The sequence below is a fragment of the Coregonus clupeaformis genome, chromosome 13 (genome assembly GCF_020615455.1).
Source record: "Coregonus clupeaformis isolate EN_2021a chromosome 13, ASM2061545v1, whole genome shotgun sequence".
In the NCBI taxonomy this organism is placed as follows: Eukaryota; Metazoa; Chordata; class Actinopteri; order Salmoniformes; family Salmonidae; genus Coregonus; species Coregonus clupeaformis.
In genome coordinates this window covers 54,438,987-54,465,941 of record NC_059204.1, presented here as the reverse complement: position 1 = coordinate 54,465,941, position 26,955 = coordinate 54,438,987, and the positions used below count along the sequence as shown (strand labels likewise).

At 41.8% G+C, this 26,955-nt stretch overlaps 2 protein-coding genes across 2 annotated transcripts in view; one reads left to right on the top strand and one right to left on the bottom strand.

Moving 5' to 3' along the window:
* Positions 1-331, top strand: part of LOC121579751 (kinesin-like protein KIF12) — a 29,802-nt gene extending 29,471 nt beyond the window's left edge. Inside the window, exon 19 of the mRNA XM_041894612.1 lies at positions 12-331. Coding sequence (XP_041750546.1) covers positions 12-64 — 53 coding nt within the window. The 3' untranslated portion in view covers positions 65-331. The remainder of the gene's footprint in view (positions 1-11) is intronic.
* A 121-nt stretch (positions 332-452) lies between these two features.
* vtnb (vitronectin b) overlaps positions 453-26,955 on the bottom strand; it is an 86,256-nt gene continuing 59,753 nt past the window's right edge. Inside the window, exons 6-9 of the mRNA XM_041894610.2 lie at positions 2,078-2,233; positions 1,684-1,924; positions 1,269-1,375; positions 453-826 (exon numbers count right to left, since the gene is read on the bottom strand). Of these exons, the coding sequence (XP_041750544.2) occupies positions 702-826; positions 1,269-1,375; positions 1,684-1,924; positions 2,078-2,233 (629 nt within the window). The 3' untranslated portion in view covers positions 453-701. The remainder of the gene's footprint in view (positions 827-1,268; positions 1,376-1,683; positions 1,925-2,077; positions 2,234-26,955) is intronic.

Genomic DNA, 26,955 nt, shown 5'->3' with positions numbered 1-26,955 from the left:
TTACCATGCAGAGGGCCAGACAGAAAACACCTGCGACAAAGCAGATCTACACTCTCTCACATGACCTCTACATTAGGTTCCCTCCTATGCTGCTGTCACCAATCAAGCCCATTCACATCAGTGGTCATGATTTAGGAGATGAGGAAATAGGAGGCAAGGATGGAAGGACGATATTGAAGATAATTGGAACGTAACCAGAGCTGAACTGGTTCTGTGCTGCCAGTTTGATACTTTGACCAGGGACCTAAAATAAACAAGAACAATCTCGCTGCTTGAGGTCATTTCTTATAGTGTGTCTGAAATGGCACCCTATTCCCTACATAGTGCACTACTTTTGAGCAGAGCCTAATGGGCCCTGGTCAAAAGTAGTGCACTATATAGAGAATAGGGTACCAAAAACGGATTAACCATCTATTAGAAGAAGAAAGAGAGGACACAAGGCAACAGAGAGATACAAATCATTAATCTTTTATTTCATCATGTCAACCTAAATATGCAGTGTGGACTGATGTATAAGGTTGACTATCTTTGGTCAATACAAACAATGCAAGAATATCTACTATAGTATGTTTTCATTGTAAGCTACCGTTATGATTAGATCATCTGCATTGAACTTATGTAACTTTGAATTAACTGTCATCATCTGCTTGTATTGTCTATCGCTTTTCATCTCTTCTCTAACATCGGCTGGTACTGTCTGTCTATCTCTTCTCTTCCCGGTCGGGCTCCTGTTTGCAGCCTAGCCAGTACTTGGCAATGGATCGTGGGTAGGGAGGGCTGGCGAAGTCAATGCGTTTGGTCTGGAGATCCACCCTGTAGTATTTATCTGGTGGCAGAAAACAAACAAATCAATTGATGATCAGAACAAATAATAATAATATGCCATTTAGCTGACGCTTTTATCCAAAGCGACTTACAGTCATGCGTGCACACATTTTTGTATATGGGTGGTCCCGGGGATCGAACCCACTACCTTGGCGTTACAAGCGCCGTGCTCTACCAGCTGAGCTACAGAGGACCACAAGAAGCTGTGTGTGTGTGTGTATGTGATGAGTGTGTATAATGAGGATGATGCGTGTGTGTGTCAGACCTGGGTCCAAATACTATTTCAAATATCTCAATTACTTTTATATCTATTTCAAAGTATTCCGTAAATTTTTTATTTTTAAGACAAGTAGTTGAATACTGGAATGTGTGTGTGAGTTTGATGCCTATGTTTGTGTGTGTGCGTGTGTGCATGCGAAGTGTGTATGTGTGTGTACTGTTACCTTTCTTGAAGAAGTAGACGTTCTGTACAGGCAGTGTCTTGTCATGTGTAGTGTGTGAGGGGATGTAGTCACTGTAGTCAGAGTCATAGGTGAAGCCTCCTCCCATCCTATCACACACACAACCACTGTTGTCAGCTCAAAATCTCCCCTAAGGTCCATATCTTTACCCCTCGCTACCGTGTGAACAATCAAACATCATCAAATTATCACATATAGAGAAATTAAGAGAATTGGCCTTACAAAAGCCTTTGTAAAAAGCACTGGGTTGTGCAGGCTTTTATTCCAGCCCAGCGCTAACACACCAGATCAGGTGGACACAGTTGCTGCTGTGTGATACGAGTTAGTACAGTACCAGTCATCAGTGCTGGGATGGCACAAAAGCCTGCACTGCATTAGGCTAGAGTACTATACCTACCAGTCGTCGTCATCTAAAAAAAAATCCTCAAAGTACGCAGAGCGACTTTGTCTGGCCCTGCCTCTCTGGCCCCGCCTCCTGTCCTTCCTCCTCCTATTGGCTCGTCTCCTGGGGGCGGGGGATGGAGAGGGAGTGGGTTTAGGGCTGATGTAGAGACGGCCCACCATGGCAGCGTCTATTGGGGACTTCATCCCCACCCAGTCTTTATTGATGAACCGTGGGCCCTTTTTGTGGCCCTGCACTGCAAAAAGAGATGGTAGGAGTTACTTTAAGTTAGGCAGAGTTAAAGACACTTTGACACACATGGACAAACATGCATGCACACACGCACGGAGACACGCACGCACACACACACACACAAACAAACATACACACAAACACAGCTGTGTCTTACGGCCTTGGAAAAGCATTGTGAATAGGTTCTCCCAGGTATCGTCATAGTACAGGTTGGTGTAGTGCGTGAAGAGCACTGATGGGGAAGACTTAGTTAAGCGCACACACTCTTCGTGAGACGGCTGGTGCTTAAACTCATACTGGTAGTACTGATCCCCTGTGTAGGGAGAAATGAACGGTTATATCAATTCAAGTTAATTAAATCAATTCAATTAATGTAATTTCAATTTCATTCCAACCCAGCAAACTGGGAACATTCCCAGTTCTGTGAATATAACATTATACAATGTTTATTTTAGGGTGCAAAAAACATTCACCTGATGTTACAAGAACGTTCCAAGAACAACTTGTTTATGTTATTTAAAAGTTCTTAACATATTTCTTTAGGTTGTGGTAACATTATGGGGACATGACAAGAGATATGGTCCCAAAACACAAAACCTGTCCAGTTGTGCTGATTATAACAATGTCTTTATTAGGTTGCAACATTCCTTTGATTTTACAAGAATGTTGATAACAGCCTTTCTGAGTTCTTTAAAAGTTCCCAGAACATTTAATTAGGTTGTGGGAACAGTGTGGGTACATTTACAAGAGATAGGTTCCCAAAACACAAAATATGCTCAGTTGTGATGACATTCATACAATGTTTAAGGTAGGTTGCACAGGACATTCCTTTAATGCCTGGTCTACATTATATAAAGGTTCCCAGAACAGCATGACAGAAATATGCAGCATGACAGACATTTTTTGAACTACCAGTAGTTTCTTTGAGAAGATACAGTTGAAGTCGGAAGTTTACATACACCTAGGTTGGAGTCATTAAAACATTTTAGACCTCCACAAGTCTGGTTCATCCTTGGGAGCAATTTCCAAACACCTGAAGGTACCACGTTCATCTGTGCAAACAATAGTACGCAAGTATAAACACCATCGGACTACGCAGCCATCATACCGCTCAGGAAGGAGATGCCTTCTGTCTCCTAGAGATGAATGTACTTTGGTGCAAAAAGTGCAAATCAATCCCAGAACAACAGCAAAGGACCTTGTATCTATATCCACAGTAAAACGAGTCCTATATTGACATAATCTGAAAGGCCGCTCAGCAATGGAAGAAGCCACTGCTCCAAAACCGCCATAAAAAAGACAGACTACGGTTTGCAACTGCACATTGGGACAAAGATCGTACTTTTTGGAGAAATGTCCTCTGGTCTGATTAAACAAAAATAGAACTGTTTGGCCATAATGACCATCGTTATGTTTGGAGGAAAAAGGGGAATGGCTTGCAAGCCGAAGAACACCATCCCAACCGTGAAGCACGGGGTGGCAGCATCATGCTGTGGGGGAGCTTTGCTGCAGGAGGGACTGGTGCACTTCACAAAATAGATGGCATCATGAGGAAGGACAATTATGTGGATATATTGAAGCAACATCTCAAGACATCAGTCAGGAAGTTAAAGCTTGGTCGCAAATGGGTCTTCCAAATGGACAATGACCCCAAGCATACTTCCAAAGTTGTGGCAAAATGGCTTAAGGACAACAAAGTCAAGGTATTAGAGTGGCCATCACAAATCCCTGACCTCAATCCTATAGAACATTTGTGGGCAGAACTGAAAAAGCTTGTGCGAGCAAGGAGGCCCAGGAAATTTTTAGTATGATTAAATGTCAGAAATTGTGAAAAACTGAGTTTAAATGTATTTGGCTAAGGTGTATGTAAACTTCCGACTTCAACTGTATATAAAGCGTTCTGTGCATTTGAACAACAGCATAAATACACCTTTTTCTGCTGCACATGCTGCCACTCTTTTGAAAAGATTAGATTATACTATTTAGAATGAGCAGCCATCTCACGAACGAACGAGTGCACCAGGGAGAACACAACAAGCATGCAGATGCAATAAGTGAAAATACATTATCTAACTAGGGATATCTAATATAATGTCACAAAGCATGATGCACTAGCCAGTTAACTTTCATTCTGAAATAACTTCATATTTCCGAGTTAGTCAGATATTAGTTCAGATAGACTTGAAATTGGTACGGGAACTAACTAGCTAGCAAGCTACCAGCTAGCTATAGCTAGCTGGCTGCTTATCAAAAGTAGATAACTGGTTAATTTGACCCAAAAAATTGACCAAATTATTTCTCAATGTTTCTCAAAATACTGTAATTGGCTAATTCATTTGATCATGCTTTGTGATACACCAGGTTTTATGCTGTTTTAGTCCACACAACATGTCGCCCTGTCACCTAAAGGAGAGCATTATGAACACTGGGGGAAACAAAAAAATTGGCCAGCCACAGTCATTTTTTGTCCTATCAGAGAAGGTTCTAGCTAGTGCATCCCTCTGTCCTCAAATCAAATCAAATCAAATGTTATTTGCCACATGCGCCGAATACAACAGCTGTAGACCTTACAGTGAAATGCTTACTTACAAGCCCTTAACCAACAATGCAGTTGTAAGAAAGAAAAAAAAAGTGTTAAGTAAAAAATAGATAAGTAAAACATTTAAATAACTAATAATTAAAAAGCAGCAGTAAAATATAATAACAGTAGGGAGGCTATATACAGTGGGTAACAGTACAGAGTCAATGTGCGGGGGCACCGGTTAGTGGAGGTAATTGAGGTAACATGTACATGTGGGTAGAGTTAAAGTGACTATGCATAGATAATAAACAGAGTAGCAGCAGCGTAAAAGAGGGGGTGGGGTGGGGGGGACAATGCATATAGTCAAATTATTCCACTCTTGCTGGATGTAGATGTTCGGTTTATCAGGTCACAGGCTCCCATGACTGTTATAATTATTTATTTATAAGTTAATTACAATTAGCTTTTTGCTTTAGCGCCATATGTACCTGATAGAGGCGCTCTAGTTTCACGTGCGGAAGCAAGCCGTCTGGTGCAAGAAACTCATTGGGAGGGTGACTAGAGCAGTCCCAGAAGTTCTGACTGAACAAACATTTGAGTGCCCCAGGACGGTCCATTTACTTTGTGCTGTTAAAAGTCAATTCGGAAAGTATTCAGACCCCTTGACTTTTTCACATTTTGTTACTTTACAGCCTTATTCTAAAATTGATTAAATTCCCCCCCCTCCCTCAGTTCTTTGTTGAAGCACCTTTGGCAGCAATTACAGCCTCAAGTCTTCTTGGGTATGACGCTACAAGCTTGGCACACCTTTATCTGAGGAGTTTCTCCCATTCCTCTCTGCAGATCCTCTCAAGCTCTGTCAGGTTGGATGGGGAGCGTTGCTGCACAGCTATTTTCAGGTCTCTCCAGAGATGTTCGATCGGGTTCAAGTCCTGGCTCTGGCTGGGCCACTTAAGGACATTCAGAGACTTGTCCCGAAGCCACTCCTGTGTTTTCTTGGCTGTGTGCTTAGGGTGGTTGTCCTGTTGGAAGGTGAACCTTCGCCCCAGTCTGAGGTCCTGAGCGCTCTGGGATAGGTTTTCATCAAGGATCTCTCTGTACTTTGCTCCGTTCATCTTTGTTTCGATCCTGACTAGTCTCCCAGTACCTACCGCTGAAAAACATCCCCACAGCATGATGCTGCCACCACCATGCTTCACCAGTGGGATTGTGCCAGGTTTACTCCAGACGTGACGCTTGGCATTCATGCCAAAGAGTTCAATCTTGGTTTCATCATGGTCTGAGAGTCTTCCAAGCGGGTTGTCATGTGCCTTTTACTGAGGAGTGGCTTCCATCTTTCCACTCTACCATAAAGACCTGATTGGTGGAGTGCTGCAGAGATGGTTGTCCTTCTGGAAGGTTCTCCCATCTCCACAGAGGAACGCTGGAGCTCTGTCAGAGTGACCATCGAGTTCTTGGTCACCTCCCTGACCAAGGCCCTTCTCCCCCGATTGCTCAGTTTGGCCGGGCGGCCAGCTCTAGGTAGAGTCTTGATGGTTCCAAACTTCTTCCATGTAAGAATGATGGAGGCCACTGTGTTCTTGGGGACCTTCAATGCTGCAGACATTTTTTGGAACCCTTCCCCAGATCTGTGCCTTGACACAATCCTGTCTCGGAGCTCTACGGACAATTCCTTCGACCCAATGGCTTGGTTTTTGCTCTGACATGCACTGTCAACTGTGGGACCTTATATAGACAGGTGTGTGCCTTTCCAAATCATGTCCAATCAATTGAATTTACCACAGGTGGACTCATCTCAAGGATGATCAATGGAAACAGGATGCACCTGAGCTCAATTTCGAGTCTCATAGCAAAGGGTCTGAATACTTATTTAAATAAAGGTATTTCAGTTTTTTGTATTTTTATAAATGTGCAACAATTTAAAAAAAACAGTTTTTGCTTTGTCATTATGGGGTACTGTGTGTAAATTGATGAGGAAAATAATTAATTCAATCAATTTTGGAATAAGGCTGTAACGTCATGTCACGGATTCTGCCGAGGCTGCTCCTCCTCCTTGCTCGGGCAGGCTTCGGCGTTCGTCGTCCCCGGAGTACTAGCTGCTGCCGTTCGATGTTATCGGTGTTTGTTTAGTTTTGTCTGTATTGTTTACACCTGTTCGTCATTATGTTAATTGTTTCCCTTATAATTACCCCTGTCTCTCATCTGTACTTTGTGTGTGATTGTTTTCCGCTTCACGGTTGTCTATTTTGTGAGCGGGTTATTTCCTCCCTGCGTGGAGTTATTTTCTGTGTCCTTTTGGATCCTTTTCGTATTAAAAGTACGTATCCGAGAGTTCTGTGTCCTGCGCCTGACTTCGTTTACCGCATCTCACAGACAGTCGTGACAGAATCACACACCTTACCATGGAGTCAGCAGGAGCGACGGCACCGACTGGATCACTCGAGGCAGCGATGCTCCAAAATCTGGGTGCCGCTATGGATAACGTTATGAACACTTTGGGACGATGGGAAAGAGGAGGTTTGCCCACACCTCCTCCAACGATACCACCACCATCGGCTACTCCTATCGTCTCACATCCGTGTGTGGGGCGGTGTGTAGGTGTTTCCGTGGGGGCAACGACGGTGGAAAGTCAGAACCAACTGCCCGCAATGCACATTCCTCCTGAGTATGCCGATTTGGCAAGCGCCTTCTGTAAGAAGAAGGCGACTCAATTACCACCTCATCGACAGGGGGATTGTGCGATAGACCTCCAGGTTGGCGCGGCGCTCCCTCGCAGCCATGTGTATCCTCTGTCTCAGGAGGAGACGGCTGCTATGGAGACATACGTCGCCGAATCCTTGAGACAGGGATACATACGGCATTCCACTTCTCCTGCGTCCTCAAGTTTCTTTTTTGTGAAGAAGAAGGATGGGGGTTTACGCCCGTGTATTGATTACCGTGGTCTCAATCAGATCACTATTAAATACAGCTATCCTCTCCCTCTGATTGCTAGTATGACGGAGTCATTCACACGGGCGCGCTTCTTCACAAAATTGGATCTCAGGAGCGCTTACAACCTGGTGCGCATTCGGGAGGGAGATGAGTGGAAACCAGCCTTCAGTACCACCTCGGGTCACTATGAGTACCTCGTCATGCCATACGGTCTAATGAATGCTCCTTCAGTCTTCCAATCATTTGTAGACAAGATTTTCCGGGATTTGCATGGACAGGGGGTAGTGGTGTATATTGATGACATTCTGATATACTCCGCTACACGTACCGAGCATGTGTCCCTGGTACGTCGGGTGCTGGGTAGACTGTTGGAGCATGATCTGTATGTGAAGGCAGAGAAATGTCAGTTTTTCCAGGAGTCCATCTCCTTCCTGGGACACCGGTTGTCTGCGTCAGGGGTGGAGATGGAGATTGACCGCGTTTCAGCCGTGCGTAATTGGCAGACTCCAACTACAGTAAAGGAGGTGCAGCGGTTTTTTGGTTTTGCCAATTACTACCGGAGGTTTATCCGGGGTTTTGGACAGGTAGCGGCTCCCATTACCTCCCTGCTAAAGGGGGGCCCGGTGCGTTTGCAGTGGTCGGCTGAGGCGGACAGGGCGTTTAGTCATTTGAAGGACCTGTTCACCTCAGCTCCGGTGCTGGCACATCCGGATCCCTCTTTGGCGTTCCAAGTCGAGGTGGATGTGTCCGAGGCGGGGATCGGTGCTATACTGTCTCAGCGCTCGGGCACGCCTCCAAAACTTCGCCCCTGTGCTTTCTATTCTAAGAAGCTCAGTCCGGTGGAGCGCAATTATGACGTGGGGGGCATGGAGCTGCTAGCTGTGGTCCAGGCCCTGAAGGTGTGGAGACATTGGCTTGAGGGGGCTAACCACCCTTTTCTCATTCTGACTGACTCCAACCTGGAGTACATCCGGGCAGCGAAAAGACTGAACCCTCGTCAGGATAGGTGGGCCATGTTTCTGGCCCGGTTTGTCTTTAAGATCACGTATATCCCCGGGTCACAGAAAGTTAAGACAGACGCCCTGTCCTGACGATATGACACAGAGGAGAGGTCCATTGAGCCCACTCCCATACTACCGGAGTCTTGTCTCGTGGCACCGGTGGTGTGGGAGGTTGACACGGAAATCGAGCGGGCGTTACGTACCGACCCTTCTCCCCCAGAGTGTCCAGAGGGCCGGAGGTACGTGCCGCTCGAGGTCCGTGACCGACTGATTTATTGGGCTCACACGTCACCCTCCTCTGGTCATCTTGGTATTGGTCGGACGGTGCACTGTCTTAGCGGGAAGTACTGGTGGCCCACCTTAGCTAAGGACGTGAGAGTTTACGTTTCTTCCTGCTCGGTATGCGCCCAGTGTAAGGCGCCTAGACACCTGCCCAGGGGGCAGTTACAACCTCTCCCCGTTCCACAACGGCCGTGGTCTCACCTGTCGGTGGATTTTGTCACGGACCTTCCCTCCTCCCAGGGGAATACCACGATCTTGGTCGTTGTGGATCGGTTTTCTAAGGCCTGCCGTCTCATCCCTATGCCAGGTCTTCCTACAGCCCTACAAACGGCCAAAGCCCTGTTTACTCACGTTTTCCGGCACTACGGGGTGCCTGAGGATATAGTGTCTGATCAGGGTCCCCCGTTCACCTCTAGAGTGTGGAGGGCGTTTATGGAACGTTTGGGGGTCTCGATCAGCCTTACCTCGGGTTTTCACCCTGAGAGTAATGGGCAGGTGGAGAGAGTAAACCAAGATGTGGGTAGGTTTCTGAGGTCCTACTGCCAGGACCGGCAGGAGGAGTGGTCGGGGGTATATTCCCTGGGCAGAGATAGCCCAAAACTCACTCCGCCACTCCTCCACTAATCTCACTCCTTTCCAGTGTGTGTTGGGCTATCAGCCGGTTCTGGCACCCTGGCATCAGAGCCAGATCGAGGCTCCTGCGGTGGATGAATGGTTTCGGCACTCGGAGGAGACATGGAACGCTGCGCACGTCCATCTGCAGCGGACCATCAGACGGCAAAGGCGAGCGCCGATCGCCACCGCAGTGAGGGTCCGGTTTATGCACCGGGAGATCGGGTCTGGCTCTCGACCAGAAACCTGCCCCTTCACCTGCCCTGCCGGAAGCTGGGCCGGCGGTTTGTGGGGCCATTTAAAGTCCTGAGGAGATTGAACGAGGTATGTTATAGGTTACAGCTGCCTGTTAATTATCGCATTAACCCCTGCGTTCCATGTGTCTCTCCTCAGGCCGGTGGTAGCTGGTCCACTCCAGGAGAATGAGGTACGAGAGGCCCCTCCGCCCCCACTAGACATCGAAGGGGCTCCGGCGTACTCAGTCCGTTCCATCGTGGATTTGAGGCGTCGGATGGGGGGTCTGCAGTATCTCGTGGAGTGGGAGGGGTACGGTCCGGAGGAACGGTGCTGGGTCCCTAGGAGGGACATCCTAGATCCCTCCCTGTTGACAGAGTTCCACCGGAGTCACCCAACTCGCCCTGCTCCGCGTCCTCCTGGCCGTCCCCGAGGCCGGGGTCGGCGCACGGCTGGAGCCGCGCGTCAAGGGGGGGGTACTGTCACGGATTCTGCCGAGGCTGCTCCTCCTCCTTGCTCGGGCAGGCTTCGGCGTTCGTCGTCCCCGGAGTACTAGCTGCTGCCGTTCGATGTTATCGGTGTTTGTTTAGTTTTGTCTGTATTGTTTACACCTGTTCGTCATTATGTTAATTGTTTCCCTTATAATTACCCCTGTCTCTCATCTGTACTTTGTGTGTGATTGTTTTCCGCTTCACGGTTGTCTATTTTGTGAGCGGGTTATTTCATCCCTGCGTGGAGTTATTTTCTGTGTCCTTTTGGATCCTTTTCGTATTAAAAGTACGTATCCGAGAGTTCTGTGTCCTGCGCCTGACTTCGTTTACCGCATCTCACAGACAGTCGTGACACGTCACAAAAAGTGGAAAAAGGGAAGGGTCTGAATACTTTCTGAATGCACTGTATAGCCTTAGAAATAAGTTTCATGTAATCAATAACTTGCTAACATCCGATACCATCCATATATTAGCCATTTCTGAGACTCACTTAGATAATTCATTTGATGATACAGCACTACCAATACAAGGATATAACATATATAGAAGAGACAGGTGTTGCTGTATATATTCAGCGCCCTGTAATGCTAAGAGAATATCTTATGATAAGTGTTATTGAAGTGTTGTGGTTGCAGTTTCATCTGGCACATCTAAAGCATTTTCTTTTGGGGTGCTAACAGTCAGTATCTAAATAATATGTGTGAAATGCTTGATAGTTGTATGTGATGTTAATAGAGAGACGTCTACTTTCTTGGGGACCTGAATATTGACTGGTTTTCATCAAGCTGTCTGCTCAACAGGAAGCTTCTCACTGTAACCAGTGACTATAATCTGGTTCAGGTTATTAATCAATCTACCAGGGTGTTTACAAAAACTACAGGAACAAGATCATCCACATGTACTGATCACATTTTTACTAATACTGTAGAACTTTGTTCTAAAGCTGTATCCGTACCCACTGGATGCAGTAATTACAATATATTGGCTATATCCAGGAAAGCCTAAATTCCAAAACTGGGCCTAAAATAGTGTATAAGAGATTTTGCTGTGACTCTTATGTTGATTATGTAAAAATATTTGTTTGTCTGATGTGATTAATAAGGAGCGTCCAGACGCTGCACTTGATGAATTTATGAAATTGCTTCTTCCAATTATTGATTAACATGCACCTGTTAAGAAACTGACTGTTAGAACTGTTAAGGCTCCATGGATTGATGAGGAATTGAAAAACTGTATAGTTGAAAGAAATGGGGCAAAGGGAGTGGCTAATAAGTCTGGCTGCACATCTGACTGACTGACTTACTGCAAATTGAAAAATGTTGTGATAAAACTCAACAAAAATAAGAAGAAACTGTATTATGAAGCCAAGATCAATATAAAGAATAATGGGGGGAAAAACTTGAGTACTTTAAATGAAATTATAGACATAAAGACCAATTCAGCGAATCAGATTAATCACAAAACCATTTGATGTTGCCAATTATTTTAATGATTAGTTCATTGGCAAAGTGGGCAAACTTAGGCAGGAAATGTCAACAATGAACAGTAAGCCATCATACTCATAAAAAAAAGAAAAAAGAAAAGAAAAGCATTGCAAGTTTGAATTTTGTAAAGTTAGTGTGGGAGAGGTGGAAAAATTATTGTTATCGACCAATAATGACAAACCTCCTGGCATTGAAAGCTACTAATGAGGGTAGCTGACTCTATAGCCACTCCTATCTGTCATATATTTAATCTGAGCCTAGAGGAAAGTCTTTGTCCTCAGGCCTGGAGGGAAGCCAAAGTCATTCCGCTACTCAAGAACGGTAAAGCGGCATTTACTGGTTCTAACAGCAGACCTATCAGCTTGCTGCCATGCTCTTAACAAACTGTTGGAAAAAATGGTGTTTGACCAAATACAATGCTACTTCTCTGTAAACAAATTAACAACGGACTTTCAGCATGCTTATAGAGAAGGGCACTCAACATGTACTGCACTGACACAAATTACTGATGATTGGTTGAAAGAAATTGATAATAAGAAGATGGTGGGAGCTGTACTGTTAGATTTCAGTGCAGCCTTTGATATTATTGACCATAACCTGTTGTTGAGAAAACTTATGTGTTAAGGCATTTCAACCTCTGCCATATTGTGGATTCAGAGCTATCTGTCTAATATAAATCAGAGGGTTTTCTTTAATGTAAGCTTCTCTAATGTCAAATATGTAAAGTGTGGTGTACCGCAGGGCAGCTCTCTAGGCCCTCTACTCTTTCCTATTTTTACCAATGACCTGCCACTGGCAGTAAACAAAGCATGTGTGTCCATGTATGCTGATGATTCAACCATATACGCATCAGCAACCACAGCTAATGAAGTCACTGAAACCCTTAACAAAGAGTTGCAGTCTTTTGGAATGGGTGGCCAGTAATAAACTGTCCTGAACATCTCTAAAACTAAGAGCATTGTTTTTGGTACAAAAGTTCTAGACCTCAGCTGAATCTGGTAATGAATGGTGTGGCTGTGGAACAAGTTGAGGAGACTAAATTACTTGGTGTTACCTTAGATTGTAAACTGTCATGGTCAAAACATATAGATTCAAAGGTTGTAAAGATGGGGAGACATCTGTCCTTAATAAAGATATGCTTTATCTGACACCACACTCCACAAAGCAAGTCCTGCAGGCTCTAGTTTAGTCTTATCTTGATTATTGTCCAGTCTTGTGGTCAAGTGCTGCAAAGAAAGACCTAGTTATGCTGCAGCGGGCCCAGAACAGAGCGGCACATCTTGCTCTTCATTGTAATCAGAGGGCTAATATAAATACTATGCATCTCTCTTGGCTAAGAGTTGAGGAAAGACAGACTGCGTCACTTCTTGTTTTTATAAGAAACATTCATGTTCTGGAAATTCCAAATTTCTGGCATAGTCAACTTATACACACTTACCCCACCAGACATGCCACCAGGGGTCTTTTTACAGTTCCCAGGTCCAGAACAAATTCAAGTAAATGTACAGTATTATACAGAGCCATGAGTGCATGGAACTCCTTTCCATCTTATATAGCGCAAGTGAACAGCAAAGCTGGTTTCAAAAAACAAATAAAGCAACACCTCACGGCACAACGTGTCTCCCTCACGTGACCTACTTGTTGTGTGAATGTATTGACATGTATGTGTAACTGATAGATGCACACACACACTACATGTTAATGCTTTTAAATGTAAATTGTAAAGACTTTTGTCTGTAATGTTTTTTTCGTTATATGTTGGAACCCAGTAAGACTAGCTGTCGCTATTGGCATCGGCTAATAGAGATCATAATAAATCAAATCAAAATGTGCTGTGTACTTGTAACACTGTATTTTATGATTTTGCTCTTTGCTATTGCGCTTTTTTGTTGATGACCATTTTAATTGAAAACAATCACAGTAAGGTACTTAATTGTTTCCCAGAAATGATTTGATATTCAAATAAAAATGGATGCATTGGACTTTTAAATCAATAAAATATTATTGCATTGAACCTGAATTTGTATATTTATTATGTAGAATTTTTCAGAATGGGTATTGAATGCATTATAGACGCGACGATAGTTACAGTGGCTTGCGAAAGTATTCACCCCCTTTGGCATTTTTCCTATTTTGTTGCCTTACAACCTGGAATTAGAATAGATTTTTGGGGGGGGTTTGTATCATTTGATTTACACAACATGCCTACCACTTTGAAGAAATAAGACAAAAAAACAGAAAACTTGAGCGTGCATAACTATTCACCCCCCCAAAGTCAATACTTTGTAGAGCCACCTTTTGCAGCAATTACAGCTGCAAGTCTCTTGGGGTATGTCTCTATAAGCTGGGCACATCTAGCCACTGGGTTTATTGCCCATTCTTCAAGGCAAAACTGCTCCAGCTCCTTCAAGTTGGATGGGTTCCGCTGGTGTACAGCAATCTTTAAGTCATACCACAGATTCTCAATTGGATTGAGGTCTGGGCTTTGACTAGGCCATTCCAAGACATTTAAATGTTTCCCCTTAAACCACTCAAGTGTTGCTTTAGCAGTATGCTTAGGGTCATTGTCCTGCTGGAAGGTGAACCTCCGTCCCAGTCTCAAATCTCTGGAAGACTGAAACAGGTTTCCCTCAAGAATTTCCCTTTATTTAGCGCCATCCATCATTCCTTCAATTCTGACCAGTTTACCAGTCCCTGACGATGAAAAACATCCCACAGCATGATGCTGCCACCACCATGCTTCACTGTGGGGATGGTGTTCTCGGGGTGATGAGAGGTGTTGGGTTTGCGCCAGACATAGCGTTTTACTTGATGGCCAAAAAGCTAAATTTTAGTCTCATCTGACCAGAGTACCTTCTTCCATATGTTTGGGGAGTCTCCCACATGCCTTTTGGCGAACACCAAACGTGTTTGCTTATTTTTTCTTTAAGCAATGGCTTTTTTCTGGCCACTCTTCCATAAAGCCCAGCTCTGTGGAGTGTACGGCTTAAAGTGGTCCTATGGACAAATACTCCAATCTCCGCTGTGGAGCTTTGTAGCTCCTTCAGGGTTATCTTTGGTGTCTTTGTTGCCTCTCTGATTATGCCCTCCTTGCCTAGTCTGTGAGTTTTGGTGGGCGGCCCTCTCTTGGCAGGTTTCTTGTGGTGCCATATTCTTTAAATGTTTTAATAATGGATTTAATGGTGCTCCGTGGGATGTTCAAAGTTTCAGATATTTTTTTATAACCCAACCCTGATCTGTACTTCTCTACAACTTTGTCCCTGACCTGTTTGGAGTGCTCCTTGGTTTTCATGGTGCCGCTTGCTTAGTGGTGCCCCTTGCTTAGTGGTGTTGCAGTCTCTGGGGCCTTTCAGAACAGGTGTACAGTGAGGGGAAAAAGTATTTGATCCTGTCGTATATGATGAATGGTGGCAATTATCGCTGTCAACAAAGAGTCCGTTATGCTGCATCATGTTAGAAGTTTTATTCATACCACGAGGTTACAGCATAAATTACAGACACGCGTTGTCCGGAGAACGACTCGCCAGATTGTTATGCTCGTTCTAACGTCTCATCGTTTAACCCCTATTTATAAACCCTGATGCCCACTCTTCTGGCCAATCACCAGTCTCCCCTGTCTACAACCCCCCCTGTCTGTGATATGTGGTATTACACCTAAAACATTCCCCCTTGATACTATCATAAACAACATTCTATCTCTTCATGAAAAACATTTAACAAAGGCATAATCTTCAGATACCATAATCCCCTGCTGATTTTGTACGTTTGCCCACTGACAAAGAAATTATCAGTCTATAATTTTAATGGTAGGTTTATTTGAACAGTGAGAGACAGAATAACAACAAAAACATTCCAGAAAAATGCATGTCAAAAATGTTATAAATTGATTTGCATTTTAATGAGGGAAATAAGTATTTAACCCCCTCTCAATCAGAAAGATTTCTGGCTCACAGGTGTCTTTTATACAGGTAACGAGCTGAGATTAGGAGCACACTCTTAAAGGGAGTGCTCCTAATCTCAGTTTGTTATCTGTATAAAAGACACCTGCCCACAGAAGCAATCAATCAATCAGATTCCAAACTCTCCACCATGGCCAAGACCAAAGAGCTCTCCAAGGATGTCAGGGACAAGATTGTAGACCTACACAAGGCTGGAATGGGCTACAAGACCATCGCCAAGCAGCTTGGTGAGAAGGTGACAACAGTTGGTGCGATTACTCGCAAATGGAAGAAACACAAAATAACTGTCAATCTCCCTCGGCCTGGGGCTCCATGCAAGCTCTCACCTCGTGGAGTTGCAATGATCATGAGAACGGTGAGGAATCAGCCCAGAACTACACGGGAGGATCTTGTCAATGATCTCAAGGCAGCTGGGACCATAGTCACCAAGAAGACAATTGGTAACACAGTACGCCGTGAAGGACTGAAATCCTGCAGCGCCCGCAAGATCCTCCTGCTCAAGAAAGCACATATACAGGCCCGTCTGAAGTTTGCCAATTAACATCTGAATGATTCAGAGGAGAACTGGGTGAAAGTGTTGTGGTCAGATGAGCCCAAAATCGAGCTCTTTGGCATCAACTCAACTCGCCGTGTTTGGAGGAGGAGGAATGCTGCCTATGACCCCAAGAACACCATCCCCACCGTCAAACATGGAGGTGGAAACATTATGCTCTGGGGGTGTTTTTCTGCTAAGGGGACAGGACAACTTCACCGCATCAACGGGACGATGGACGGGGCCATGTACCATCAAATCTTGGGTGAGAACCTGCTTCCCTCAGCCAGGGCATTGAAAATGGGTCGTGGATGGGTATTCCAGCATGACAATGACCCAAAACACACGGCCAAGGCAACAAAGGAGTGGCTCAAGAAGAAGCACATTAAGGTCCTGGAGTGGCCTAGCCAGTCTCCAGACCTTAATCCCATAGAAAATCTGTGGAGTGAGCTGAAGGTTCGAGTTGCCAAACGTCAGCCTCAAAACCTTAATGACTTGGAGAAGATCTGCAAAGAGGAGTGGAACAAAATCCCTACTGAGATATGTGCAAACCTGGTGGCCAACTACAAGAAACATCTGACCTTTGTGATTACCAACAAGGGTTTTGCCACAAGTTCTAAGTATGTTTTGCAGAGGGGTCAAATACTTATTTCCCTCATTAAAATGCAAATCAATTCATAACATTTTTGACATGCGTTTTTCTGGATTTTTTTGTTGTTATTCGGTTCTAACTGTTCAAATAAACCTACCATTAAAATTATAGACTGATCATGTCTTTGTCAGTGGGCAAACGTACAAAATCAGCAGGGGATCAAATACTTTTTTTCTTTCACTGTATATATACTGAGATCATGTGACAGATCATGTGCCACTTAGATTGCACACAGGTGGACATTATTTATCTAATTATGTGATTTCTGAAGGTAATTGGTTGCACCAGATCTTATTTAGGGGCTTCATAGCAAAGGGGGTGAATACACCCGCACCACTTTTCCGTTATTTATTTTTTTGCATTTTTTGAAACAAGTTATTTTTTTCATTCCACTTCACCAATTTTGACTATTTTGTGTATGTCCATTACATGAAATCAAAATCAAAATCCATTTAAATTACAGGTTGTAATGCAACAAAATAGGAAAAACGCCAAGGGGGATGAATTTTTGCAAGGCATTGTAGGTTTTGAGCCAGCAATTCATGTTAAAGTGAGTTTTTCCCATCGTAATTTCTCCGTCAATACTCCATATTACTGATTGAAATTTGGCACACCGGTTTAGAACTCAATTCGCTAAATGTTCGGCAGATTGCGCCGCAATCCACTCGCTAGTTTTCTTGTTTTAATGATGTATAGAAATGTAGCATTCTTCTGTAGGGATTCTCTAAGAAGACATTTAAGAAATTCCACTAAGCTGTCAACAGTGACACTCGAATGACTGAGAAAGATTACAGAAGTGATTATCAGAAGTGCATTCTGTTTGAATATCCAAGAAAGTTGTTGTTGATGTAATTAAAGACAATATTTTCTCTGCTGTCTTTTACATCAAAGAATGAAGGTTAGCTAACTAAAATACATGGGGGCTAATAGGCTAATATTTCATTTTAGTTGAAGAACAGAAAAATATAGACAGAATTAGCATTACATATCATACAGTATATTTCAAAGTGAGAATACCGCATGTATTGATTGGATATCTATTCAATCTACACTGAACAAAAATATAAACGCAGCATGTAAAGTGTTGGTCCCATGTTTCATAAGCTGAAATAAAAGATCCCAGAAATGTTCCATATGCACAAAAAGCTTATTTCTCTCAAATTCTGTGCGCAAATTTGTTTACATCCCTGTTAGTTAGCATTTTTTCCTTTGCCAAGATAATCCATCCACCTGATAGGTGTGGCATATCAAGAAACTGGTTAAACAGCATGATCATTACACAGGTGCACCTTGTGCTGGGGACAATACAAGGCCACTTTAAAATGGGCAGTTTTGTCACACAACACAATACCACAGATGATCAAGTTTTGAGTGAGCGTGCAATTGACATGCTGACTGCAGAAATGTCCACCAGAGCTGTTGCCAGAGTATTGAATGTTCAGTTCTCTACCATAAGCCGCCTCCTACGTCATTTTAGAGAATATGGCAGTACGTTCATCCAGCCTCACAACCACAGACCACGTGTGGCGTTGGGTGGTTGAGCGGTTTTCTGAAGTCAATGTTGTGAACAGAGTGCCCCATGGTGGCAGTGGGGTTATGGTATGGGCAGGCATAAGATACGGACAACGAACACAATTGCATTTTATCAATGGCAATTTCAATGCACAGAGATACCGTGACAAGATCCTGAGGCCCATTGTCGTGCCATTCATCCACAGCATCACCTCATGTTTCAGCATGATAATGCATGGCCCCATGTCGCAAAGATCTTTACACAATTCCTGGAAGCTGGAAAGGTCCCAGTTCTTCCATGGCCTGCATACTCACCAGACATGTCACATATTGAGCATGTTCTGGATTGATCTGTACAAGATCGTGTTCCAGTTCCCGCCAATATAACAGCCTGATCAACTCTATGCGAAGAAGATTTGTCGCGCTGCATGAGGCAAATGGTGGTCACACCAGATACTGACTGGTTTTCTGATCCATGCCCCTACTTTAAAAAAAAGGTATCTATCTGTGACCAACAGATGCATATCTGTATTCCCAGTCATGTGAAATCCATAGATTAGGGCCTAATGTTTTTTTTTTTTTTCAATTTATTGATTTCCTTATATGAAATGTAACTCAGTAAAATCTTTTAAATTGTTGCATGTTGCGTTTATATTTTGGTTCAGTATATAAGGTTGCATTACTCCATTGTTCATAACAGGAACATAAACCATGTATAGCTTCAAAATATATAAAAAAGCTGTCAACAACCTTTTCCATTTTCCATCTTAGTACGCATATGTATTAGGCTAGGTCACATGTAGGGTTAAGGAGCGGTTTCACAGACACAGATTACACCTAGTTCTGGACTAGAAACAATCTTGGTTGGAGATTTTCATTGATCTCGCTTTTTAGTCCAGGACTAGGCTTAATCTGTGTCTGGGAAAACCTCCCCATAATGTTTAAATGAGTGGAATTGGATGATGGCTTACATGAAAAAAACGTGTTTACATTACCAACTACATTAATGGGGTACACCTACTCTAAGAGTGTGCATTAGCTGTTTTAGAGAAGGCTTGAATCCTAATCAACCCATCCAATGTGAGTACATCGGTTGTTGAAATACAGTAGATCAATACATTTACAATACTCTAGCAGGTGTTGAGCTGTGTAACGTATGCTCAACAGCCATGTTAGTGCATAGGTCCAATTAGATTGATAATTTCCCCTCTTTTTCAGCTTCAGACAAAAGCTTATAATTCCCTTAAAACATAGTTTTTTTGTATGAATTTGTATGTGTTCTGATTGAAATTGAGGAAAGGTAAAAAAATTTTTTTAGTTAGTTTGAAGGTTCTGAGCCTGTATTTAAGAAGCATGTGAATACACAAGAATACTTATTTAAAGGAAGCTCTATCCAACTAAAATCACATTTCATAACACTTTCAACACTTGATGAAGAAATAAAATCATAACATACAGTGTTACAAGTACACAGCATATGAAGAGGATGGGAACATAACTCAGAAATTGTGTTCTGTTTCCTGATTAACCATATTTGACAGAAACACCCCGCAATACCACCCCTATCCCCTGGTGGCGCAGAGGGTTAATGATCTGGCAGAAGATTGCAGGTTCGTGTTTGTGTTTTGGGAACCTATCTCTTGTAATGTACCCACACTGTTCCCACAACCTAATTACATTTTCTGGGAACCTTTAAAGAACTCATAAAGGCTGTTCTGTCAACATTCTTGCAACATCAAAGGAATGTTTTGTGAACCATGATACAAACATTATCTGAATGTCAGCACAACTGCACAGTTTTAGCGTTTTAGTAACATCTTTGGTAATCTCTTGTCATACCCCACAATGTTTCCACAACCTAAAGAAACATTCTGGGAACATTTAAAGAACAGATTAAATGTGTTCTAGGAACATTCTTGTAACATCAGGTGAATTTGTTTTGCACCGTAAAATAAACATTGTAGAATCATCTGCACATCTGGACATTTTATATGTTTTGGGAACATATATTTTGTGATGTCCCCACAATGTTACCACCAGACTGTTCCCACAACCTACTGAAACATCCTGGGAACCTTTAAAGAACAGACTAAATGTGTTCTAGGAACATCAGGCAAATGATTTATACAAACATGTTATAATCATCATCACGACAGGACAGTTTTTGTGTTATGATAATTTTTATTTATTTATTTTACTTATTTAACCCTTATTTTCCGAGGTAAATATTCCCAGGTAAGTTGACTGAGAACACATTCTCATTCACAGCAACGACCTGGGGAATAGTTACAGGGAAGAGGAGGAGGGATGAACGAGCCAATTGGAAGCAGGGGATGATTAGGTGGCCAGGATGGTGTGAGGGAATATAGACAGGACCCCTACTCTTACGATAAGTGCCATGTGATCTTTAGTGACCACAGAGAGTCAGGACACCCGTTTAATGTCCCATCCGAAAGACAACACCCTACACAGGGCAATGTCCCAAATCACTGCCCTGTGGCATTGGGATATATATACAGTACTGCTTGAAAGTATGTGAACCCCTTGTGCAATTACAGATGTTTTCAGTTACCATTCAATCTTCATTTAATCAAAACCAGTCTTTTTGATCTGACATAACAGGTTTATATTTACCAATGTTGGTGTAGAGGAAATCATGCATGTAGTAGAAAAACAAAATAAAAAAGGAATTAGTGCAGGTGCAAAAATAAGTGAACCCCAAGTTGCATTGGTTAAATCAAGTAGGTAAGTAGAATCAAGTGGGTAAATAATTAGCTACCAAATGAACCAATCAAAGGAGAGATTGTTAGGAAAGATTTTGGGTGAGACTAATAAATAGAGATAAGAAACCTGGTCAGTTTGGTGTGACCCATCCAGGTGAATGCAAAGCACACCATGCCGAGAGGAAAGGAGATCTCAGAAGACATCAGGACGAGGGTAGTGAGAGCACATCAATCTGGGGAAAGCTACAAAATCATCTCAAAAAGATTTGAGCTCCATCAGTCCACTGTGAGGCAAATCATTTACAAATGGAGAGCATTTAACATGACAACAACTCAGCCTAGAAGTGGACGCCCTTAAAAAATATCCCTAAGAGCCACAAGAACAATAAAAAATCAGGTAAAAGCCAACCCAAACATAACATCTAGAGATTTGCAGACCTCCCTTGCTGCATCTCAGGTATCTGTGCATGCTTCAACAATAAGAAGAACACTGAATCGAAATGCCATTCATGGGAGGTTTGCTAGGAAGAAGCCTCTATTTTGTGTAGATGAGGGACATACATTTTTAAATATAGTATACATCTAATCTAATTATTCATTGTCCTATCATGATGGAGAGATCCCTAACCCTATAACCTGGACACCCACCTGAGCGACCCATACACCAAAGAGAAGTTCCCATCTATTTTATGGACCTGCTGTGAATATGCAGCCTAAACAGAGAAATAAATGCGGTCAGAGACCTACTTGAGCAGCACCGCCCCCTCAAGATTCTGAGCCTGCCTGGCAGGGTTGGTCCTACAAAGCCAGAGCCCCCTGATGGGAGAGCATAATATACAAGGAAATTCTCAAAGCTGCTAATGAGAACCTTGACGACCTTTTACCTAGCCGGTGGGGATTCCGGTGGGGTACGCCCACCCAGGTAGTGGCAGTGCTGGCAACACTGGCTGCAGTAACCCATGGGGAGGGGGTCACACTCGGACAATCAGAGAGGGGGTTTATCATTGTGGCCCAGGTGGCACAAAATAATCAAAGGTCTGACCGCATGGAGATGCTTGGGAAAATGGTTACAACAGGGGATCAGAGTGTTTGTGTCTCAGGTGAAGAGGGTGGATCTGATCTCCATCACCTAGGACTTGACATAGATTTAGTAGATTAATCAAATCTCACATTGTTATCAATTTCTGCTCAATCTGCATGGTTTCTCAATCAGCTTTAACTGTATGTGCACTCGTAGATCAAGTTATTTCTCGAGTTGGGCTCTGGGATATAACAGCCGTTGAGTATCGGATTTTATGGTGGATTGTGGAGGAGGGGGGTTGAGTGTGTTGGAGTATGTGAGTATGTGCGTGTGTGCTTGTCTGGCATCTGTTGTGGGGGGTGGGGATGTTGGGGGGTATGGGATGGACCGCGGGAATTATTTGCTAGGATAATAATTGCTTGTCAATGAATTAAATGTAATACAATGGCAATCCGGGTTATATGTTAGAATCCTATGCGTGAACTGCCGACATTATTACGCATATTAATTGATAATGATGGAAAATAGGATATGCATAATAAAAAAATAAAAAATAGTTATATAGATATATATATATAGAGGTGAAAGCATTGGAAATGCTTTTGGCGGTTAATCTGCTTCTGTTTTGTGGGTGGCACTGTGTGCTGTTTTCGATGGATGGGTCCTGGCCTCTCGGGGCCTTAGGGATACGGAGGGACGTGGGTGGGATATTGATCACTGGGATGACGGCTCAACTTGGGATGGGGAGGGGCTTTAGCGGGGGAATTAGTGGAGAACAATTGAAGGGTTACTCCGTAGCAATGCAAATATCACGGTACAGCTAAATGGACACTCAATCATTACGCTATTTTTTATTGGTAAATTTACAAACATATATAATGATAAATAGACTTGAAACTTGTATCTCATTATGGTGTATGGTGAAATAAGTATAGCCAGTTATAATTGTAATGGCTTAGCTGATAATAACAAAAGAAGAACAATATTTACATGGCTCAAAGAGAAGGAATATAATATCTATTGTATACAGGAAACTCATTCAACAATTCGAGATGAAGTAGCGTGGAAAAAAGAGTGGGGGGGGAAATATACTTCTCCCATAGGCAAAGAAATTCAAAAGGGGTGATGATATTAATTAATAGTAATTTCGATCCGAATGTGCAAATTGTCCAAATAGATACGCAAGGTAGATGGATTATTTAAAATATGTTATTGGACCATAAACAGATATGGCTCATTAACCTTTACGGACCATATAATGATGATCCACAATTCTTTGACAATATATATAATAAATTATCAAGCCTGCAAGCAACTCAAGACAATATTATTATGGTGTGGGATTATAATACTGTTTTAAATAGCTCAATGGACCGAAAAGGAAATCACACCACAAACAGCGGCAGGTAGCTTAGTGGTTTAGAGCGTTGTGCCAGTAACCGAAAGGTCGCTGGTTCTAATCCCTGAGCCGACTAGGTGAAAAATCTGTCGATGTGCCCTTGAGCAAGGCACTTAACCCTAATTGCTCCTGTAAGTCGCCTGGATAAGAGCGTCTGCTAAATGATGTAAATGTAAACAATCACCCACATGCTCTTAAGGAAATTGTGAATGTCATGGATACATTAGAACTAGTAGATATATGGAGGCTTAAATATACTGATCTAGTGAGATATACATAGCGGAGACTGAATCAAGCTAGTCATCTTGACTTCTTTCTTATCTCATTCTCGTTGGTACATGCATATGCATAGGCATATGCATTACTCTTACTGAATTTCCACGTGAGCGAGGATATTGGAAATTTAATCAAAGCCTATTGGATGATAATTTATTTATAATTAGAACAAAGGAATTTATAACTGACTTTTTCCAACATAACATAGGTACAGCGAATCCCCTTATTGTATGGGACACCTTTAAATGTGCCTTTAGAGGCCATGCAATTCAGTACTCATCTCGAAAACAAAAGCAATTTAGGTCAAAAGAGTTTATACTAAGAAAGGAAATAGAAAGTCTAACAGAACAGATAGATGGCAATAAAAACTGTAACATAGAGGCTCAGAATAAATTAGAGGAAAAACAAAAAGAAATGGAGAAACTTATTCAAGAAAGATCAAGTGTAATATATTATAAAAATAAAGCAAACTGGATGGAATATGGGGAAAAATGCACAAAATTCTTTTTTAATCGTCAACATAGGAATGCTACCAAAAAGAACTTAATGCAACTGGTTACAATTGACGGAGTCACCCATAATTCACCAAATTATATTTTGAAGGAAGAAACAAAGTACTTTAAGCATATGATTTCTTTTCAGTCGCCTCCATCTCCTCTAACTGAAGCTAATTGTAGAGATTTTTTTTCTATTGATAATGTCAAATTAACAGCCACACAGAAAGACTAATGTGAAGGTGAAATTACAGAGGAGGAACTTCTGGATGCAATTAAAGACTTTAAGTCCGGGAAAACTCCAGGGTTGGATGGCATACCAATCAAGGTATACCAAACCTTTTTTGATATACTAAGAGGACCGTTATTAGCATGTTTTAACCACTCCTATGTAAATGGTAGATTATCTGACACTCAAGAAGAAGGTCTGATCTCATTATTACTGAAACAGGATACAAGTGGAAAATATAAAGATCCAGTCCATTTACAAAATTGGAGGCCCCTTACACTTCAGTGTTGTGATGCAAAAATCCTAGCAAAATGTATAGCGCATAGAATTAAAAAAGGTATTGTCGGATATTATTCATTCTAATCAGACAGGTTTTTTACATGGAAGATACATTGGAGATAATATAAGGCAAGTATTGGAAACAATAGAACACTATGGAAAATATGGGAAACCAGGCCTGCTATTCATAGCAGACTTCGAAAAGGCATTTGATAAAGTTCGACTGGGGTTTATATATAAATGCCTGGAGCATTTCAATTTTGGAGAATCTCTTATAAAATGGGTCAAAATCATGTATAGTAACCCTAGGTGTAAAATAGTAAATAATGGCTATTTCTCAGAAAGTTTTAAACTGTCAAGAGGTGTGAAACAAGGTTGTCCACTATCCGCATATCTATTTATTGTGGCCATCGAGATGTTAGCTATTAAAATCAGATCCAATAATAATATCAGAGGATTAGAAATACAGGGCTTAAAAACAAAGGTGTCATTGTACGCAGATGATTCATGTTTTCTTTTAGATCCACAACTAAATTCCCTCCACAGCCTCATAGAGGATCTAGATACATTTTCTAACCTCTCTGGATTAAAACCAAATTATGACAAATGTACTATATTACGTATTGGATCACTAAAAAATACAATTTTTACATTACCATGTAGTTTACCAATAAAATGGTCTGATGGTGATGTGGATATACTCGGAATACATATCCCAAAGGAAATAAATGATCTCACTTCATTAAATTTTAATAGAAAGTTATCAAACATAGATAAGATCTTACTACCATGGAAAGGAAAATACCTGTCAATTTGTGGAAAAATCACCCTGATTAACTCTTTAGTATTATCCCAGTTTACCTATTTGCTTATGGTCTTGCCTACGCCTAGCAAACAGTTTTTTAAATTATATGAGAAAAAAATATTCAATTTTATTTGGAACGGCAAGCCAGGCAAAATTAAAAGAGCATATTTATATAATGAATATGAATTCGGAGGACAGAAATTATTAAATATTAAAGCATTAGACCTATCACTAAAATCTTCAGTCATCCAAAAGTTATACTTAAATCCGAACTGGTTCTCAAGCAAATTAGTAAGATTGTCTCACCCACTGTTCAAGAAAGGCCTTTTTCCCTTTATTCAGATTACAACCTCTCACTTTCAGTTATTTGAAAAGGAAATAATCTCCCAAATGTCACTATTTCTAAAACAAGCCATAGAAAGTTGGTTGCAATTTCAATTTAATCCTCCAGAAACGACAGAACAAATAATGCAACAAATATTGTGGTTAAATTCAAATATACTAATTGACAAAAAACCTTTATTTTTTGACAGAATGTTTAAAAAAGGTATAATCTTCGTAAATGATATCATCGGTAGGACTGGTGGAGTTATGTCGCACATGCAGCTAACAAAAACATATGGAAATGTCTGCTCTACCCAAAATTACAACCAAATAATTGCAGCCTTACCGCAAAAGTGGAAGAGGAAAGTTGAAGGGGGAGAAAGTAAGGAACTTGTCTGTCGGCATTGCATTAAAGAACATAATTGGTTAAGGAAAACTGTGATAAATATAAAAGTATATCAGTTTCACTTAAGGACCAAAGGATTGACAGCCGTCCCATATAGATTGCAAAATAGTTGGGAAGAGATCTTTGACGTACCGATCCCATGGCATAGTGTTTATGAACTGACACGCAAAACGACACCGGATTCAAAAATTAGAATCTTTCAATTTAAATTATTATATAAAATTCTTGCTACCAATAGAATGTTATTTATATGGGGGATACAATCTTCCCAGCTCTGCAGATTTTGCTGTGAAGAGACAGAATCATTAGATCATTTGTTTTGGTTCTGTCCATTTGTAGCTTGTTTTTGGACACAGGTCCAGGAATGGCTAAAGGATTGCAATATTTACCTGGAACTAACCTTGCAGATAGCATTACTGGGTGATCTGAAAAGTCATAGTCAATCAATCAATAATATAATAATACTTTTAGCAAAAATGTTTATTTTTAATTCACAATCTGTAGAAGCAATGAGAATAGAAAGGTTCAGAACTTTTGTAAAACATCACAGTACGGTTGAAATATATATGGCAAATAGAAATCCTATATGGATGGTGTTAAGATATAGATGGGAGGTATTGAATAGAGTTGAAGGATGGGACTAATAACAAATAACAACAAATAATAACAAAGATAGCTAATAATGTAAGCATACTGTGTCCATAATAAGTATATAGGTTGTATGTTGGGAGCTTTTGGGAAAGAGCACAGTTAGAAAGATATGGCATTTAGAAGCAAACCGGATGGACATCATGAAAATGATCGGAGAGGTTGAGAGTAGAAGAAATTCAGGAGCAAAAAATAAATATATATATATAATAGAATTATT